The sequence below is a fragment of the Sinocyclocheilus anshuiensis genome, unplaced genomic scaffold (genome assembly GCF_001515605.1).
Source record: "Sinocyclocheilus anshuiensis isolate Anshui unplaced genomic scaffold, SAMN03320099.WGS_v1.1 scaffold2108, whole genome shotgun sequence".
In the NCBI taxonomy this organism is placed as follows: domain Eukaryota; kingdom Metazoa; phylum Chordata; class Actinopteri; order Cypriniformes; family Cyprinidae; genus Sinocyclocheilus; species Sinocyclocheilus anshuiensis.
The window spans coordinates 39,909-60,922 of record NW_015544242.1 but is presented as its reverse complement, the minus strand read 5'-3'; the positions used below and the strand labels follow the sequence as shown (position 1 = coordinate 60,922).

The following is a 21,014-nucleotide window of genomic DNA, read 5'->3' as shown; positions in this document are numbered from 1 at the left end:
GATTTCAGCAGGGGCCACGCCCCCTGCCGCATCAGCGTCCTTTAGTAGATCCGCCTAGTAAGCCTGCAATACAGAGATAGTATGCAGGATACTGCCCGCCTGCCCAGCCGCCACGTATGCCTTGCCCACGAGCCTAGATGTAAACTGGCACAGCTTCGAAGGCAAGGTAGGAGCCCTCCACGAAGATGCCTGGGGAGCAGCGAGATAACCCACAAGGGATTCCTCCATCTGAAGCATCTTTGTGTACCCGCTGTCTTCCAACCCCTTCACATTAGCATAGTTTGACTTGTTAAGGGGAAAGATGCGGGCAGAAAAAGGATTCCTCCATGACCTCAACAGCTCGCCGTGAAGCTCAGGGAGGAATGGAAGGCTCGGAGGGGAGCGTTTATGACCTGCTAGGAAGCGCTTATCCAGACTGCTACTAGACGCGCGTTCCTGCATCTCCGCCAACCAGTCCAGGGTTAGCCTGGCAGTGGCGCGGGTCATGACGTCCAAGAGTTCCCCATACGCGGGTGATGAGGAGGAGGCGGTTTGTGATGTAGCCTCCACTTCAACTCCTGTCACGTCTATCTCCTCGGAGCTAGACCGGCCGAGTATAAGGCTCTCTGCCGGATTGGAAGAAACCGGAGACCGGGCTTCCAGATCCGGTTCGAGAGCAACAGAGCTGGCGACCGAGGGTTGGGATAGGGAGAGACCCGTTCCAAGCTCGTCAGCCAGATCTAACTGCGAGCCCCATGAGTGCAGACGGTGCTCTGCCTCGGCAGTAGCGGGTCCAGCACCACGAGGCGCAGACGCTTGGCTTCCGTCCTCTGTAAACAGAGCCAAGCGGGAGCGCAGCTGTTTCACTGTGAAACGATCACAGTGGGCACAGCCGGCTCCCTCGAGAGCCGACCGTGCATGCTGTGCCCCAAGACACACCACACATAGCTCATGAGAATCGCTAGGTGTGATGTACCTTTCACACGATGGGACACATCTTTTAAAACTGTGCTCACTCATGCTTTACCTTTCTTTTTTTCTCTCTCTTTTTTTTTTTTTCAAATGTTCTGTCACACAAGCACACACAAACAAACGGCTCCTGAAGACAAGAAGCTGATAACGTGTACTACAGGTGCCCTTTTATACTCTTGGTCGCACCAGTAACACGTCATGGGCCAATGACAAGTTGGCGCAGACGCTTAGCTTCCGTCCTCAATAAACAGAGCCAAGCGGGAGCGCAGCTGTTTCACTGTGAAACGATCACAGTGGGCACAGCCGGCTCCCTCGAGAGCCGACCGTGCATGCTGTGCCCCAAGACACACCACACATAGCTCATGAGAATCGCTAGGTGTGATGTACCTTTCACACGATGGGACACATCTTTTAAAACTGTGCTCACTCATGCTTTACCTTTCTTTTTTTCTCTCTCTTTTTTTTTTTTTCAAATGTTCTGTCACACAAGCACACACAAACAAACGGCTCCTGAAGACAAGAAGCTGATAACGTGTACTACAGGTGCCCTTTTATACTCTTGGTCGCACCAGTAACACGTCATAGGCCAATGTCAAGTTCATTGTCATGTTTCCACATGCACTTCAGACACCGGTCACGCTGAGGGCGTTCCCCAAAGTGTTCTCTAGGGGACGCAGTGCGAGTTCCCATTCGATAGGGAACAAGGGACTCATGAACAACCATGACAAAACAAACAAAAAAAAAGTTGTGGATCATCCAGGTAACCACACACAGTATTAAAGGTAAGTGATACCTTTACTGGTAAGTGATTTCTGGTAGCCAATGTTGATATTTCATATCACCAAAACAAACACGCCCTTACCCCAAAAGGGTCTCGCCCCTATTTTGATAGATCTGCCCCACACATACATAGTTGAAGGGAATGACAATACGATTGCAGATGAACAAACAAGCGAACATGACACACAAGCATATTCAAGCATTCAAGCATATATTAGTTCTGTAAAACAAAGCAAAACCAATATTACTTACCTATCAAGAAGAAACAAAGCAACCTCGGTGTCCGATCGCAGGCCTTCCCGCTCCTTGAGTTCTCTCCAGCGCTGGAAAGCTGATCCGATATTTACACGGGTCCTACTTCTTGCCTTATCATAAGCCTTCTTTTGTTCCGCAGACATTTTCCTCTTTTGTTTTTAATCCACCATCTCTATCTTTCTGTCGTCGCTCGGCTTGGCTCTTGTCCGTCCTGTGCACTGAGTGCTCTCTCCGCCCCATCATGAGTAGACACGCCCCTTACTGCTGATTGGCTACAAGTTTGTTTTGGTACTCGGCCCAACTCAGTTTTCTAAAGCGTTTTTGAAAAAATACATACCCCACCTTTAAGAACTAAGGGTTCCCAAACTTTTGTAGCGAATCAGCTCAAAGGGGAAATATGAATAATTAATCATAACTAGTTATAATTAATTATAAATATTTAGATCCGCTGTAAGTATTTACTTGACCTCTCAGGGTCAACTGTCTGTCAATTCTAAGAACGTTAATTTCCTGGTTAAGGGAAATAACTTTCTTACTGTACAATTCTACACAGAGCCTGTAGCATAAATCTGCATGATTAAGGGACTCCAGTTATGAGCAAACAATGAACAACGTCAAGTGTGATACAAGTAAGACTTTATTAACTACATAAACACTTAAACTAGTCTAACATACACACACACACACACACACACACACACACACATACACACACGCATAAAGTTGGTATAGGAAAAGGAGTTAAAGTTTAGGCAGTAAAAAGAAGAGAAATAAAAATATGGAGCTATGGTATCATTGGATATTCAGCAGAGACTTTTCAACAACTTTTTGTGTTTATTTATTTTTAAAAAACTGTCTAGGCATGGAAATTGCTGTTCAATTACTTTTCCAGGTTTTTTATGACCGTACGAACCCTAATGTGATGATCGGGTGCGGGTCGGGTGCGGTTATCTAAATCAGACAAAAATACAGGTGCGGGCGGTTGGCGGGTGGATAATTTATTTGAAGCTGCGGATTCGGGTGACGTTTTAGCTCATCCGCGCATCACTAATATGTGTGTTCATTCAAAGAAAGGTTTTCCTATGAATTAATTAGAGAAGAGTCCATTTTTACTGTGCATTGTTTCTTTTCCTATGGAAAATGTAGTGAGTTTCTCTACCCACATTCCTTTGGGCAATAAAACCAGTGATATCAGCATTGGTTGCCATGGAATCAGAGGCCTATTCTGCCTTCCTGAGGTGTTAAGACGCATTTCGGGAGAAGGGTCCACAGGCCCTCATATGGCTTTGTTAACTGAGGGGTGTTACAGAGTATTTGTTAAATATAACTAACAAAAACTATATTGTGTGTCTGATTGGTCCAGACGCTACACTTTTCAATGGGATTATTTTAATAATTTCAGCTATTTTATTCTTGTGGACTAAATGTAAACATTTTATGTAAATTATCTTACTCAGGACAGTACTAAATAAAAATAACATGCATTTTGTATGATCTCTCTTATTTTGTTAAAATTATTCACATTTTCACAGATTCTGCAAGGGGTTCCCAAACTTTTGCATGCCACTGTACATAGAGCACATAAGTTATGGTTAACGGAAGCTCATCCATGCTTGTTTGACCTTCACAAACCTAAATAAAAATTGGAAATAAAATTTTATGATATTTTAACGTGTATATTAACGTGTCAGGATGCTCATCCAAACTACAAAAAGTGTTTTGCTTGTGCCACAGTATTTGTCTCTGCCAATATCAAAAATTACACACTTCATCTTTATTAATTCAATGAAGGGCAGATTATTTCTTATTATATTTGACATGTTAGTGACAGTCATCCTCCTTTCTTTTAAGCAGTGAATCCTGCCTTCAGCGCTCAGGAATGTTTTCGGAAAGTTGATCGGCGGCTGCGTGCGACGCTGAGACGCAGACAGATTCCCATGGTGACTCTCTTTGTCATTTGCTTGATCTTTATCTTTTATTCCCCCTATATCACTTTCTCCTGTCCTGTCATTCTTTTTTTCTGCCTGATATCTGTTCTGCCATTTCCTCTGTTTAAGGGAGTGTTGGAGGGTCTGGAGTCCAATCTGCTGGGATTCTTCATGGCACATCCACACTCAATTTACATAACCAAACTCAGCAGCAGGTACACAAACTACCACAGTTAATGCATCTCTCACTTCCAAAGACTAATTCAGACCACTACTAACTAGTATACATGCATGCTCGAGATGTTGTTTCAGAAATTGAAAGAAATTATTATGTTAGTGTATGAATAGAGTGCCACGTTTTGATCTTGATGTATCTGTGTTTCTTCAGTTATGAGCGACTTCTGCTTCATGCTGTCTGTCAGTACATGGATCTGACCTCTGCTAGTGAGTGAACTTTTATATTATTCAAACATTGGAAATTTATGGTTGCTTTCTTATGAGGCTAGTGTGAATTTTGAATTTTTAAGGTTCCTAAGGATTTAAAGTTTATGTCAGTTATACACATTAAACCTGTTGAGGTTATGTTAAAATTAAAATTAATTTATAATTGGCTAGCATGCAGTACTCTTCTGTCATTGATGTTACACTTCATACCACTAATACCGTACCATTTTTTTGGAGGAGGACATTACAAAATCAAAATGCTAGCTTTGATCTACAATATTTTCAAAAACATTTTTTTTAACATCCTGGCTTAACACTTTAACACCACTTACAATTTGAAATGGCCCCTCAAATATTGTGATATTTAACTTCACATTTTATTACAGTGGTTCTAAATCCTGGTCGTAGCGCACAGTAGGGTTGTGACGGTGAGGACATTTTCCCACCGGTAAATCGACGTGTGACAACACCGGTATCACCGTTGGGGTGGGGGGTGTTAGTTCGTTTGAGTTTACCTCTGGTCTTCGCTTTCAGATGGCTTGTAAACGTGCCGTGTGCATTTTGCTTTCACTTTCAAATTAGCAGCAATTTAATTGCCGCAATTCGGCGTCAAGCAATTGTTCGTTTGAGTTTTCCCTCTTTTCCTCTGATTTCTTGGCTTTCAAGTTGCTTGAAAAAGCGCCATGCGCATTTTACTTTCACTTTCAAATTAGCGGCAATTCAGCGTTGATTCAATTCAAGCAACAACAATGTCAATCTCATAGAACTTTTATTAACAAAACGAATAAAAATACACTATATATGCCTAATAAAATAACAAATGACGGAGGCACGGCATATACACCTTGATGTAAAATAAAATAAATAAAATACACAAAGTTTATATAAAGTAATCAGCAAACACTGTGGAACCAAATAAATAAAAAAACGAATGTTTAAAAAAACGTCCAGTCAATAGGCTTTTCAAAATCTAAAATATTGCCAAAGAGGCGCCTTTGCATTTTTTTCTAAACAATCTTCTGCCATCATCTTGTCTTTCTCGCCTCACTCTTGTCAGTCAGCTCGACTCACTCTCCTCACGTGATAAATAAAATCTGACTCCTGCTCCGTGGTGCACTGTCGTTCGCGCACGGTTCGGCATGCTGCATTGAGCGTTTAGTTTTTAAAAGTGTCTGTCCTCTAACTGAACTAGGCTAAATGATTTTTGTTACTATAAAAAAATCTAAACGACGGTGGGGGGCGGTGCCGCGGTAGGCAAATGACGTGACCGGTGTTGTGGCTTAACATAACAATAACCGAAAACACCGTCTATCACAGCAAGCCTAGCACACAGTTGACTTTAACATTTGTGACAAATATTAACTAATATTTCATTAATTTAACTTTTTACTTATTTTTGCTACATTTTAAATGTATCTTTATTTAGCTGCATTATAGTGACATGTCAATTTCTATGCTTAAAGAGAGATTGAGTATACACTTTTATTATTAATATTTAGAATTATTTTCATTTTGAAAGTCTAGAGATTATGCTGTTTTTATATGCCTTTTTGACTTTTTTGCCATTAGACGTGCGCAACAGCATTTTCCACTACGGTAATTTCTACCATTGTTATTATAGTTAACTAAAAGTAAAAAAAAATAAATAAAAAATTATATATAAAAAGAATTTAAACTCATTTTTATTTTATTTCAGTTAGTTACCAAAGCAACATTTCTTATTTTTTTGTTTAACTTGTTCTAAAATAACTAAAATAAAAATAAAGAAATAAATAAATAAATACATACATACGTTTACATTGTAGCAAAGTGTCATTTCTTCAGTGTTGTCACATGAAAAGATATAATAAAATATTTACAAAAATGTGAGGGGTGTACTCACTTCTGTGAGATACTGTACATAAAAACTATATAGATAAAAATATAAAAATATTTTAATCATGACAACTCTCGGAAGATTTTTGCATGGTGATTGATATGACAATGTTAATGTATTTGGTCTTGGTGGAATAAGGCGGACATGAAATTGATGAGCAGCTCCTTCTACAATCTGGAACAGGTTTGGATAGGGCTGTTCAGTGCGACAAAAATAAGTCTGAGCCTTGAATAAATATATTACAGTAGCACGTGTACGATACAGTTTTACCTGTGTATGAGCCTGTTTACAAACCTGTTGTCCAACAAAGATATTATTTATTGACGTGCTTTTTCTCCATATTAACTTCATAACATAGTCGAGTGTTTGAAATAACTTATTTTTGTGACCAGACGTGGTTTCGTATCACAGAATAAGGCAGAAATCATACTATTTTATAGCATTATATACAGTGATGAAGGCTATGTCGATAAGCATTGCATTATAAATATACTTTATCCTTATAAAAATACCCAAGATTGCTTGAAGAACACAGATACCATATATTTTGTGCAATTCGCATGTTTACTGTCTTCAGGTTTTCTCAGTTAAAGTTTCTCTATCTGAGTTTTATTCAGCTACAGCGATCACTGGATACCTCTGTCCATATTAGGGATTTCCTGGAGCGTTACTTCTACTATGCATATGTGGAGTTTCTGCGCAAGGGTGCCCTCCGGCTTCCAGTATGAATTAAACAGTCATTGCATTACGTGTGTACTGCTCACAACACCCTATTTTGGGTAAACATAGGAAAGATAATACTTTTCTCTAAAGAAACAGGATTCCCTAAATGATCGTCATTGATATCGTTATCGCAATAAATATCAGAAATTATCATGATTCGTGATAAAATTTTAAGCCCATATCGCCCATCCCTAGCTGCAAGCAAGTACAGGAACTACAGCTACTGCCAGTGCATATGGCGCCGTGAGTATTTAAGACAAAAACAACAACAAAAAAAAGTAAAATCTCAGCGATACTAAAATAACTGATCTCTAAAATGGTAGAAAGACCCATATGTAATAAAGTTTTGTGTGAGCCAAAGTGTGTGATTTTCTGCAGGCTCTGACTGTAATGGTGCTCGACAGACAGAGGTGGTCAACAAACAGGAAGTGTTTCTCCCTCCGCAGCCTCTGCTCTCTGCCTACCTGGAGCAGCTGAGCTGAACTGCTAAGAATCCTGGCTACAGCCAGTGCCATTGATGTTCATCCAGCCAGATCCGGCACCACTGCCCTTAAAAATAAAGCTTGACCTTGACCTGGCCAGCATGAACTGTGCACATGGCATTATGTAATGGGACCTGGCCTACAGGCCTTGCCCTTTTGGAGAGACTGTGCTAACTAGATTATTGTACTCTCAGTGTCACTATCTCTTTCATTCAATTTTTAAATGCATTTTGGAGCATGTATTAGTAGATGTTGTTACTACAACTGTCTTTATAAATTCTTTTTTCCCATGTTGCAGACAATGTTTACTGTCATGGAATCCTTGTAAATAAATAGAAATATAATTGTGTGTCCTGAAAACAAGGCAGAAAATTATTTGATAATTACTGTTTTTGATGTTCACAATCTTATCAGGAAAATTAATTGAAATGGGTTTAGATATTCATGTCCATCTCCAATGTTATACAAGCCACATATAGTCACTGTCAAAAAATTTACAACTCAGGCTCCTACAAAAGGATGACATCATATAAATCAGCACATGTATCACAAATATCATGATGGTTATGCAGTTATTGTTAAGTTATACCTGTGCAAACTGTTTATTCTGACTGCACACATACTGCACAACTTTTTACAATTCACATGCATTTGATATGTGCAGACCTGTAATTCCGCTAATTTACTTCAGCCAATCCTGCCTGACAACTAAAGAGTGATCAGTTGACCTTTTATATCTAGCATTCTGTAACTTGAATTTGAGTACAACAGTACTTGTCATATTTGTTCATCTGCTGTGATCAGGTCACACACTTCTTTTTTTCCATTAAGGATCTGCCAACATGCACTTATTCTGCCTTACCTGTACACACCAGATTTGTCAGTTTTACATTTTTGTATTTATATATTGAGCCTTTACATCAAGGTTTACAAAGTGAAAAAATCTTTTACAAGTCCTGAGACACTTGAACAGTTATTACGTTGGTGTTTATAACCAAAGTGTGTGTGTCTACAATGCTGATTCTCCGGCATCAACTATCATGCATGTGGACTTTAATCATTTACATTACTCATATAATCACCTGAAAACCAGGTGTGTTAAACCCTTTTGAAAGGAAGAGTGGTGTTTTTGGAATAACATTTATACTTGTGTTAAGATATTTGATTTTAATGCTATTTATAGTGTTGTGGCAGAACATGAATACATACAGCGCTCAATTGTATTTAGTTTTTGTCTGTGGTGAGAATCTGTACCCATGACAATTAAAATATTACGTTTTTAACTGAGATCATACTGTGTTATTATTTTAGGGATCAGATGCAACTCATTATAAATTAAGTTTAAAGGTTTGGTTAAAACTTGGTTCCCTTTTTGTCTCTGGATTTACCCCAATTTTTTTATTTTGTCATCACTTACTTCTGTTCCAATTCTGTCGGAATTTATGACCCTGATGAATTTAAATGTTTGGGTGAATAATTTTAAATGATTTACATGAAACATTTTTACATTTAAAGATTTTGATTCATATTTAACATTTATATTTAATATTTTTAATAACCTCTCACAAGAGGTCATTTAAGGCTACTATTGAACAAGGATGTAAAATTAAATATTAACACCAATCTGTGTTGCACTCATTGGTTGCAGCCTTCCTATTGAGAGAAGTGTTGTGAATTGGTTCTTTCATACATTGTTTAACCAAAGGGTTACGTCTCAGATCCACACAGCCATTTACAACACATTATGGTGAATGTTATCGCCATTGTGTCCATGAGAGTGGCTGATAAGTACCACAGTACAGCTTCCGGCAGCAGGCACGTGCACACATAATAGACATCAAAGGGGGCTTGAGCACCTGCCGTTCCCTCTCGAGCTTCCACGAGACATTACAGAGACATTTCCCCATTATGGGAACTCCTTCCCTTCCAACCTTTCCTGAAGTCCTATTGGCTCACGCCAGTCCAAATGACTGGCCAATTGTCGCGAAGTATGCAAATCGCATGCAAATACTGACGAGCTCGAGAGGCAGTATAAAATGCGGTGCACGCGACAATTACGTCAGAATCTTCTACTTCACCTACTGAATCCATTATGGCAACAATCTGCAAGATCTTCACGGGACCAATAGAGCCGCCAGATCAACACGCCCACTGCGTCACCTGCCTGGGCCTGGCCCACGCCGAGGCAGCGCTGGATGAGTCCGACTGCGGGCATTGTGCGGACCTGCCGGCCCGCGTGCTCCGGACCCGCCGCGATGTGGCTCGCGGCCTATTCGGGGTGAGGCCCACTGCTGCCAGCGTGCTGCTGGTGGGTCCTCCCCCTCCCGGTGACGGGAGCGTCGTCTTGCCGCTCCGCCAACCCCAACGGTCGCCCCATTCCCCGGTCTCCCTCCCCGAGGACTGCTTCCGCCCTCCTTCCAACATCGCGGAGTTTGTGTCCTTTGGCCAGGAGGAGGGGGATGACACAATGTCCATCTCGGCCTCAGAGAGGGAGGATTGGGCGGGATCGGAGTCCGATCAACCGGACAGCATGGGGCTCCCAGACCTCCAGGAGGAGCTCATGAGGGTTCTGTCGAAGGCTTTCCAGGAGTTGGAGCTTACCTGGAGTCCTCCAGAGGAGCCTGCCAGGAGTAAGCCCGACTCCTGGTATTGCAGGTCCACCAGGAAAGCTGACTCGAGGGCGTCGGTCCCCTTCTTCCCCGACGTACATGAGCAGCTGGTGAAAACATGGTCTGCGCCCCATTCAGCGCGCGTCCACTCTGCCACACAGGCCATCTTTTCCCACGTGGATGGGGCGGAGGCCCACAGGTACGTGCGCTCTCCCCCCGTCAAGGAGACCGTCGCTGCGCACCTGTGTCCTGCAGCAGCCAAGACCCTAGGCTCGGACATCAGCCTCCCCTCGAAGCCATGCAGGACCACCGCGCCAATAAAGCTTATGCGTCTGATGGCGAGGCAGCTTCCACGCTGCACGCCATGGCGATGCTGCAGGTTTTTCAGGCGAAGCTCCTGCAGGCAGCGGAGGACGAAGCCCTCACGGCGGAGGCCATTAAGGATCTGCGTGCGGCGACGGACTTTGCGCTGATGGCGACGAAGCGAGTGGCCCAGGCCGTGGTTAAGGCCATGGGTTTTATGGTCGTACTTCAGAGGCACCTATGGTTAAACCTGGCTGACCTCAAGGATGCTGACCGTAAAGTGCTGCTGAACGCTCCTGTGACTCCCTCCGGCCTCTTTGGTGACGCTGTGGAGTCCATTATTGATCGCTTCGCGGAGGCTCAAAAGCGCGCCCAAGCCCTGAGTCACGTGATGCCGAGGCACGCTTTCCAGCAGCAGACGGCGAGATCCAGATCCTCGTCGGCACCTGGCTCTTCCCAACGGAGGGATAACCCCAGGCCAGCGACCGCGGTGGTGACTGCTACTGCTCCTCGCCAGGAGCCAGATGTCCGAAGGAAGGCATGGGATCCCAGGAGGAAATGCCACGGCCAGCGGAGGAGCCCATGACGTGACTCTCGCCTGCTGCTGGCTGCTAAGCCGTCATCCTGATGGTCTGAAGAGAGGAGTAGAGTGCGCAAGCGGCCCAGCTCCCAAGCGCCGCAAGTTCATGTGTTTAAATGTTTGTGTGTTGGATGTTCATTCAACAAAAATGCATACATTCTCACAAAAAGAGCTCTTTCCTTGAAGAGGAAGAGCATTCTTGCCCCGAGTCAGTCTATAACATATCTGGGAGTGTGCTTCGACTCAGTGGAGATGCGAGCCCGCCTCTCTTGGGAGCGCTCGGCGGCCATTTTGTCTTCCCTGTGCCATTTCAGACTGGGCAACTCTGTTCTCTTGAAGGAATTTCAGAGGCTGCTGGGACTCATGGTGTTTGCTTCTGCGGTATGTCATCTGGGCTTACTACACATGCACCTGCTGCAACTATGGCTGAAATCTCGAGTCCCTTGGACGGCGTGGACTCTGGGCCGTTTGCGCATCACGGTCTCCCGCGATCGAAGCTCTGAGGCTGTGGTGCAACCCAGATCTCTTCACTCTGGGCCGTTTGCGCATCACGGTCTCCCGCGATCGAAGCTCTGAGGCTGTGGCGCAACCCAGATCTCTTCAGCCGGGGGGTTCCCCTGGGCTTGGTGACGTCGCGCGTTGTGGTCACGACGGACGCATCGACTCGCGGCTGGGGAGCAGTGTGCGAGGGCATGCCGGCTTCGGGGCTGTGGTCAGAACCCCAGAGCCGGTGGCCCATAAACCGCTTGGAGCTGGAAGTAGTGTTCTTAGCTCTAAAGGATTTTCGGCCGCAGCTGGAACAGCGGCATGTACTGATTTGCACCGACAACATGTCTGTGGTCTCGTTCATAAATCACCAAGGAGGCGTACGCTCCTGTTATGGGTGGACCATCACTTTCTCTCCATCAGAGCAGTGCACATCCCCAGTCTCCTGAACCGTGGGGTGGACATGCTTTCGAAGAAGGGGATTCCTCAAGGAGAGTGGAGGTTGATTTGGACCCACTACGGGAGAGCGGAGGTGGATCTGTTCGCCACAAGCGAGAATGCGAATTGCCCACTGTTCTTCTCTCTGTCTCACTCCCCGCTGCAAGGGGATGCTCTGACATCGCATTGGCCAGCAGCCAGGTTGTATGTGTTTCCTCCGATCAAGATATTGCCACTGGTGTTATGCAAGATCAGGGAGGAGGGGGCTTCGGTGATACTCATCGCCCCGAACTGGCCGAACCAGCCTTGGTTCCCGGACCTGACAGAGCTGCTGGCAGTGCCGCCCTGGCCAATCCCCATCAGGAAGGATCTGCTGTCTCAAGCGAGCGGCTCAGTGTGGCACCCGAACTCGGAGTTATGGAGCCTTCATGTGTGGCTGCTTCGGGGATATCAGAGGAGCTGAGCACCCTGCATTCTCGTGTGCTCGTCACGCTCTCGGAGGCGCGGGCGCCCACCACGAGGTGTTTGTATGCTTTAAAATGGGGAGTGTTTGTGAAATGGTGCCATGACGTTCATATTGACCAGGCTGCTTGCTCCGTGTCGGATGTTCTGCGTTTTTTACAGTGCAGACTGGATAGTGGATCTCTACCATCAACACTGAAAGTCTATGTGGCAGCTATTGCCGCGTTTCGTTCCCCGCTGGGAGGGCAATCGATCGGTTGGCACGCGCTGGTGGTTAGATTTCTTAAGGGAGCGAGGAGATTGCATCCCGTGTCTGCTTCAGGCCCACCCTGGGACCTAGAGGTGGTGTTAAGAGCTCTTGATATATCCGTTGATATGAAGGAGCTATCTCTCAAAAGTGCACTTCTTCTTGCCCTCGCTTCGGCTAAGCGCATATACATGTGCTTTCTGTGGACAGCGACTGTATTCGCTTCGGACCCGGTGACTGCAGCGTCACTCTCCAGTGAGACCGGGCTACGTGCCTAAATCATTATCTACCCCCTTCAGAGCGCAGACTGTTTCGCTGTCTGCCCTGTCTTTTGAGTCATGGACCTCGCGTGATGATGCTCAGACTTCGATGTGCCCCGTCAGGGCTTTGAGGATTTACATTAACCGTTCGGCCAGCTTTCGGCAATCTGACCAGCTTTTCGTGTGCTACAGTGGTTGTGCGAAGGGCCGGGCCGTGTCAAAACAGAGACTTTCCCACTGGATTGTGGACGCTATCACGGCTGTTATACGAGCCAAGATTTGGAATGCCCTTTGCACATTAGGGCCCACTCAATAAGGGGTATTGCCTCCTCCTGGGTGTGTTCGAGAGGTATGTATATTCAAGATATATGCTTTGCAGCCGGCTGGTCTTCTCAGAATACCTTTGCCAGGTTTTACAAGATGGACGTTTAGTCCTTAGCCTCCCAAGTGCTGTCGGTGAGTGACTGATTCACGTTTATGCTACCGCTCTGTGTAGTGTTGCGAGTCAGCCCCGGGCCCATATGCAAAAAATTTGTACGGGCCCCCCCCATACGTTATGGGCTCCAACTCAGTTAACTTAACTTAGGCCCTATTGTTGATTTTTCTGAAGTAAATAACGTTACATGAAACATGACTATATCACAAGCTTATTATTCACAAGTTTTATTTACGGTCTAGGCTAATGCTTGGAAATGATGTTTAAAGTTTTCAAGTCTATTCATTATTTGTAGCACGCAAGCCACCCAATAATCGCAGCTTTGTTACTACAAAGTCTCAGCCTTCCATTTGTACGGGCCCCCCCAAACGTTATGGGCTCCAACTCAGTTAACTTAACTTAGGCCCTATTGTTGATTTTTCTGAAGTAAATAACGTTACATGAAACATGACTATATCACAAGCTTATTATTCACAAGTTTTATTTACGGTCTAGGCTAATGCTTGGAAATGATGTTTAAAGTTTTCAAGTCTATTCATTATTTGTAGCACGCAAGCCACCCAATAATCGCAGCTTTGTTACTACAAAGTCTCAGCCTTCTGTCAATTTTATGATAACATACAAACAATAAACGTCTTTTTGCGCTCTTTAATTTGTAGTGAGATAATTCGCCTCAGTTCAAGCTGCATATGAATCAATTATATTTTCCTCTTTAATATTTGCAGCACGAACTAAACATGAATATCTGAATGCATGTTGAAATAAATCAGAACAATTTGATACAAATGAATGTCTCATGAATTGATCAATCAGATTTTAAAAAAGTCAAAGAATGACGGATGCCACAGACTTTTTTTTTTTTTTTGGAGGAGTAGGCCTATAGGTGGAATTTTCACATTAACTTCACGCAATATAACATGATTTTAGTATCGTAATTTTGACTTCATTCTTAAAATATTATGACATTAATCTTATTTATTTAGTTATTTTTAAACGTGGCACAACAATGCAGCCATACAGGCTACTGAATGCAAACAAAATTTTGGCACAGCGGCCTAAAAAACAAACAAAAAAATGTATTAAAAACAAACAAAAAAAGTTAAAAAAAAAATAGTGAGGGGATATTTGAATTATTTGTTAATAAGCTAATGTTTTCTGAGTCAATGTTGCAAAAATGAATGAACCTGACTCGCCATCTCCTCATTGGACATGCCTTTAGAGAGAAATGCACGGATTACATAATGACAGAGTTTTTGTTTTCGATTTGAATTATAAAGTTACGCCTTCTTTCTTTGCGTGAACATTTGGGCAGCGTTATGCAAATCTTCCCACACAGTGACGTAGATATGTGGGGCTGTGTTTAAACGAGGCGTTTTAGGAGGGCATGGACAAGTCTTAACTTTTATAAAGAATATCTCTTTGGATTTGAGACTTTAGTCTTTGCAACGTTACAGATCTTCTTTATGCACCAAGAGCTTGTAACACTCCAAAGAGAAAGGAAAAATTGAAATCGCATCATATGACCCCTTTAAATTAATACTGTGAAATGCATGAAGTGTTTTATGTCTGTTTATTTTAGGCAAGTCGTGTTGGTTTGAGAAGGCTAAATTGATCAAACATAATGCTCAACTCACTGTCTGCCGCTGCCGCTTGGTTGTTCCTTTAAAAAACTAAAACTTGAATTTAACAAACATAAAATGTTCCAAACATATTTCTAAATGAACTTAATAAAGAAACAAAAAGAAATATGACCACTTTGCCATTAAAAACCAAAACTGAACTATTTTAATAGCTGTGTAATGGGGAAGAGAGAGAGAGAAGAAAGTCACGGTATCCAGTCGGACTCGGCCCGAGAATTCTCATAAGCTGTTGGCTGTTGGACAAGGGCCGGGCCCATGCAGGGCGCTATTCGTTCCCTCGTTTCAATTAAAAGTTCCCCCCCAGATCGGCGGGTCCCCAAGCTGCCCGGGCCCATATGCACCTGCATGCCCAGACGCTACGCCACTGCTACCTCTATTCGTGTGTGTTTGCTGCCTCGCACAGTAATTACTCTGCGCAGACCTATATGCTATTGTTGTTGTTGTCTGCCCTGTACTCAGTGCAGCTTCCTGTTACTCATGTCTGATTCACTTCGTGCTACCATTATCATGTTATGTGAGAGAGAGATAATAGTCGACTATGTGTCAAAAATTTGATTAAACGGGATAAAGGGAAGTTTTTATTAAAGTTTTTTCACACACATTTCAAGAAAAACATCAAACATACATGGAATAGAAACAATGTAATGACTGTTTGTCATTACATTACAAAAAACTGAATGTTTTTTTCCAGAAAAGAGTAAAAAACAAGTCAAGACAACTATGTAAGTGTTGTTAAACAATTTAAAAACTAGTTAGAGTTTGACAAAGTTAAAAGAAAAAGAAAAAGAGTCGAGCATCTTGCGTCGATCTAAAACAAAAAACTAGGGATGCACCGATACCACTTTTTCCAGTACTCGGCAGAATAGTACTCGCGCATTTCACACAGGCTGCTAGATTCACTTTCGCCAGAAAGTCGTGTATGCCTAAGGTTGAAAATAAATGATGTTTATAGTGAATGCCCCTATAAATGGTTTTATTTTTACGATTTAGTTTAAATACAAATGATGCGTGTGATAAGTGAGTGAACATCAAAGATCACACAACAGAATTAATCTCTCTCTCTCTCTCTCTCTCTCTCCCCCTACCGTTAAGTAACTTCTGCATTGTTTTACTTACTTGTTTTTGACGTATCCGACCGAACTACAAACTTTCCAGTGATGTCTGTGAGAAAGATATATTCACTCGACAAGCTCGCGCATCTGCGCCGCCACGCGCTCAATCCACTCAGCGTGCTTTGTTTATCAGCTCGCGCACATTAGCTATACAGGCGTTAATACTGAATGTTTAACATTATATTCATTGCATACATATACTTCGTAGTAGACATCCTTAACGCCTTTCTGCTGTCTGTTGTTCTGTTGTCGGTGTTTCATTGTCTGAAAATGGCGCTTATCACATGCTGTGTGGTATCGGCGTTTGGTATCGGGGCATTTTAACGAGTACGAGTACAGGAGACCAGTATCGATACCGGTGCATCCCTACAAAAAATACCAGTATCGGTATCGGTGCATCCCTACAAAAAACCATCAGACACGTTCGTTAAACAATACGGCAGTTTTTCCTATGTTACAATTTTTTAAAAGTTAGAGTTTGTTACAAGTTAGAAAATAAAATAAAAAATGCTGACTATCTTACCATGATCTAAAACAAAAAATATCAGACCGTTAAGCAACAGCAAAGCCCAGTAGTCAAAATATGTTGTACTCTACCATTAGCTACAATTTTAAAAAGCTACACCTTGTCACTGACAGAGTTAAACAAAAGAAAATAAAAAGAGTCGTGCATCTCACGCCGATCTAAAAAAAAAAAGTACCAGATACGTTCCTTAAGCAGCAGCATATACTTGTCAAAATCTATGTTGTAGTCTACCATTACAATTTTAGGAAAGCTAGCGTTTGTTACAAGTTAGAAAAGAGAAAGAACCGCGCATCTTATACATCCTCACACAGCGCTGACAAACTCTGAATGAAGTTACGAGCGCACGGTGGATCCTACGTCCGTGCCCTGCTTTTAAACGAGCACTATGTTGCGGTGATGCGGACCATGACGGCATCAAATCTGTAGCGCAAACGGACTCCCTCAACTTCTGGCAACATGCAGGCTTCTGATAACTGCGACTCAGAGGTGGAGTTTGGACCTTCCCACTTACGTACGCCTAGTTATTTATCTTTTGCCGGAAGGGGAGAAATCGGCCCAAAATCAGCCCGATTATCTTATGGTGTGTACCCAGCATTACTAACTCGCTCATCCCTCCCGCATTAACCATATAACTGCCGGTGCAGCAAAATAAACAGCAATTTCACAATGATTATAAAGTCTGTGCGCTACACTACATTCTTTATTATTAAACGAAGTAATTAGAACAACGTCAGTCTACATTAATCGACACATTCATAGGAAATAGTGGGTTCACAGCGAATTATCAGAACTACTTCATATTGTGCTTTACCTGGAAACCTAAAGCTGCAAAATGTAAAATAGCAGGATTTCTATGTATACTGCTTGTTGCAAATAGTGGCAATTATCTGCACTTCAGTATTGTAGTACATTATAAAACAGTATGCAATAATAACATATTGAGTGTAAATTTTAATTTAAATTATTAAAGGGATGCCACCTTATTGGTACAATAAAGCCCTCCCTACACCTACCCTAACCCTACCTGATACTTTATTTTCAACTTTTTGATTATTTCCTTAATTTTTATTGAAAATAAATGCCTTTACGATGTGATACGAGATTTGAAAAGGGAGAAAAAAAAGTTAGGCAAAAGGCGGGATCGATCGCGTCAAAAAGCCGATGACACGCACTGAACCATCTGTGCCACTGGAGCTGATGTTTTTACAACCGCTTTCAAAGTGTTGACTATCCCAATCATACGTTGGAGCGCGGAATTACTGCCAACAAGGCGGGCTATTTGCACTAAGTGTAAATAGACACCGTATTTTTTATTCCATAGTAAGGGCAATTCATACAATACATTTAAACTGAGCTACTTTAATACCATCTCCGAACTTTCTACCACGACTCTGCTGTTCTTCGGCTGGTTCTTCCTGTATACGTTGATTGACAGATGTCTCGTCCAGTCAGCGGTGAGTAATCCCAAACCAATGGCGCTGTCTCAAACTATACCTACCTCTTCCGGTTTGTCTGATTTGTCGTTGTGTTTTCTGACTTGTTAATTTGTTTTTGGATTTGCCATTGTGTTTTTTGACTTGTTATTTTGTTTTCGAATTTGTCATTGTGTTTTCTGACTTGTTATAATGTTTTCTGAATTGTTGTTTTTTGTGAATTGTTGTTGTGTTTTGTGAATTATTTTGTTTTTTAGACTTGCATTTGCGTTTGTAATTTGTTATTTTGTTTTCAGAATTGTGATTTGTTTTGCACTTCACGGCCACCGTAGTATCCCCTCTAAGTCTGTTGAAATCTTGAGAATGATGACGGTGCAGTGAACTGTGATGGCATGGTGTGGAGCTAGGCTAATATTGCAGCTTCGAATCGAATCTCATGCGGACCGGGGTTTAGAAATGTTTGAATTATTTTGTTAATATTACATTTATTCACACGTTTTAACTATTAAGATTTACTTTAAAAAATTTTGGTAACAAATTGCACGAACACATTTTAAGTAAATTTTACTGCTCTAATATCAAGTACAACTTACTATTATTAAGTAAAATCTACTTACTAAACTTAACATTAATGAAGAAATTAAATCTAATTGCACCCTAATTAAGTAAATATTATGTAATTATATTTAATTTAAAAGTGTTTATTTAAAGTAATTAAGTAAAGTTTATTTATTTTATAGACAGGAACCTTGCATTTATAAAAAATATTAAGTAAATCCTACTATTTACTGAAGTAAATAAGTAGATTTTATTATATGTTTTGACCGAGATGTCCCATTTACTTAGTTTTATGAATATATATTACTCCCTATGATTATGTAAACATTGCTAATTTCTTTTTGATTAATATAACCACATAAACTGTATTAATTTTGTCTATACCAGGGGTTCTCAACTGTGGCCCTCAAGGTCCACTTTCCTGCAGAGTTTAGCTCTCAAACACACCTGAACAAGCTCATCAAGGTCTTCAAGATTACTAGAAAGTTACAGGTTGCTAAACTCTGTAGGGACATGGACCTCGAGCGCCAGAGTTGAGAACCTCTGGTCTATACCTTTATCACAAATCACACAACTAAAATACAATTCAACTCTTTATTTTTCCAACATTAATAAAAGTGAATCAGTCACATTCACATGACCTACTAAAGTCTGGACACAAGTTTTTAAAGGTGCAGTAAAGCCTCATAAAAAGTGCCATTAATCAACAAAGCATGTATACCTCCACTGGTGATATTAAAATAGAAAACAAATAAAGTATGACTGAATGCTACTTCAAGTGTCTGCTGTTCTGTAATACAATTCAATCTCCATTACCAACATGAAGTGCATTTGCTGCACCATACAGTTTTGACCCCAGAAGGTATCAAATATAGAAAAAAAATACTTAAACAGAACAAGATGAGGTTTTAACCTGACAGAGCTAGGTAGTATTGATAACCAAAACTGCATCTAACATGAAAACCATCAGTCAGTCTTCCTCCCCACACCTCATGTGTCCACTGTATCAGCTCGTCATCAGAGTTAGGTCACCCTGTAAATAAACAGACACAATTTGTGATATTAAAACAATGATATAAATCATTTAACCACAATTTTATATTATGCAGTAAAGAACAGGTAAAAATAACAACAATAATGTTATATCATGCAAATCTAGATTTATACTTGCCTGAATATGAGAACTAGACCAATCACTCCTTCTGTATGCAAATTACAGATTGTTTGAGCAAAAGAAAAGATATAACTGACACGAATCGAGTTCCCTTTCGCCTTTTCTCTCTGGAATTGTTTAAAATTCGCTTGCTTGTGTAAATACGAACAAATGATAAACTTATACTCTATTATGGTTACATTTTGCAATTAATCCAGAACTAGCATTATGCTAAACTATGCGATTGTTTTATTTAGTAACGATGTTAGCTAGCTAGCAGTTACAACGTTAAATAATTTCCAGTAATTTCCAATTGTGCTAAAGTTTTTATATGAAAAACAGCTTTGTGAATCTCTGAACTATTGAAAACATTTTAGCTGAAATATCACTCACTGTGACCGCACGCAAGTTAACTTTAATGAGGTTATGTGATTAATATGTGATTAATACGTCAATGTACAGTATAATGAGTCAAGCAAACAAGAACCAAACTATCGAAATACACACAGACCAAAGTATTACAAATCAGATATCTAAAACAGAAAGGCAAACTTACCTTAAACACGAGAAAATCCAGCCATGCATCTCCTCAGTGACAAGCCCAACCGTCCCTCTGATTCAAAGCGTGGGTCCAAACACGCATGCGCGGATTCAAGCGCGCTGAACTTTTAGATTAAAATTTACTCAATATTTCTAGATTTATGTGCAATGACTATAAAACATATAAATATTACAAGTAAATATTAATAAGAGTTACTCTTCTCACGCAGTTCATTAATTACATTAATTAAATGTGTACATTTTACTTAGAAAATTGTTGTTCTTGATTTTTAATATTACACGTAGAATTTATGATGATTAATTTAATATATTTTACAACACCACAAAAATTTTGTTTTCAGTGTAGACTTGTTTTATTTCACAGTGTTTTGGGTACAAGGATCGCGACTGTCTATCTTTCCTATTCTAACTTGCAGAAAAATTGTAACGGAGAACAAATCCAGACACCCACATGCATTTTTGGATTGTTTACACAGGTGCAATCCGAGAGTCAATGTCTTTGCCGTCGTAATGTTATGCTTTGTTTTAAGAAGCTTGTTTAAATAACATTGGGGCCTCTTCACACATGATTTGCATTTAACCGCGACGACATAAAATTGTCTTCTGTCACAGTTGTAAAATACGCAGTCCTGGTTATTTTCATAGACTTCCTGAACTTTGTTTATGTAAAACAGAATGTCCCCACATCTGGAGCTAATCTAGCCTTGAAATCGTAATGATTCGAGGTCTTATAGTGCTCTGCTATTTTCAGACTATGGCTCTCTGTCAGTA

At 41.4% G+C, this 21,014-nt stretch overlaps 1 protein-coding gene across 2 annotated transcripts in view; it reads left to right on the top strand.

Moving 5' to 3' along the window:
• Nucleotides 1–8,523, top strand: part of LOC107697641 (R3H domain-containing protein 4-like) — a 13,746-nt gene extending 5,223 nt beyond the window's left edge. Inside the window, exons 5-8 of one of the 2 annotated variants that reach the window (XM_016498442.1) lie at nucleotides 3,841–3,926; nucleotides 4,044–4,129; nucleotides 4,303–4,358; nucleotides 7,336–8,523. In XM_016498442.1, the coding sequence (XP_016353928.1) occupies nucleotides 3,841–3,926; nucleotides 4,044–4,129; nucleotides 4,303–4,358; nucleotides 7,336–7,439 (332 nt within the window). In that variant the 3' untranslated portion in view covers nucleotides 7,440–8,523. Of the gene's footprint in view, nucleotides 1–3,837; nucleotides 3,927–4,043; nucleotides 4,130–4,302; nucleotides 4,359–7,335 lie in introns of both variants that reach the window. The other variant, XM_016498441.1, reaches the window with a different exon arrangement.
• Nucleotides 8,524–21,014: the final 12,491 nt, after the last annotated feature.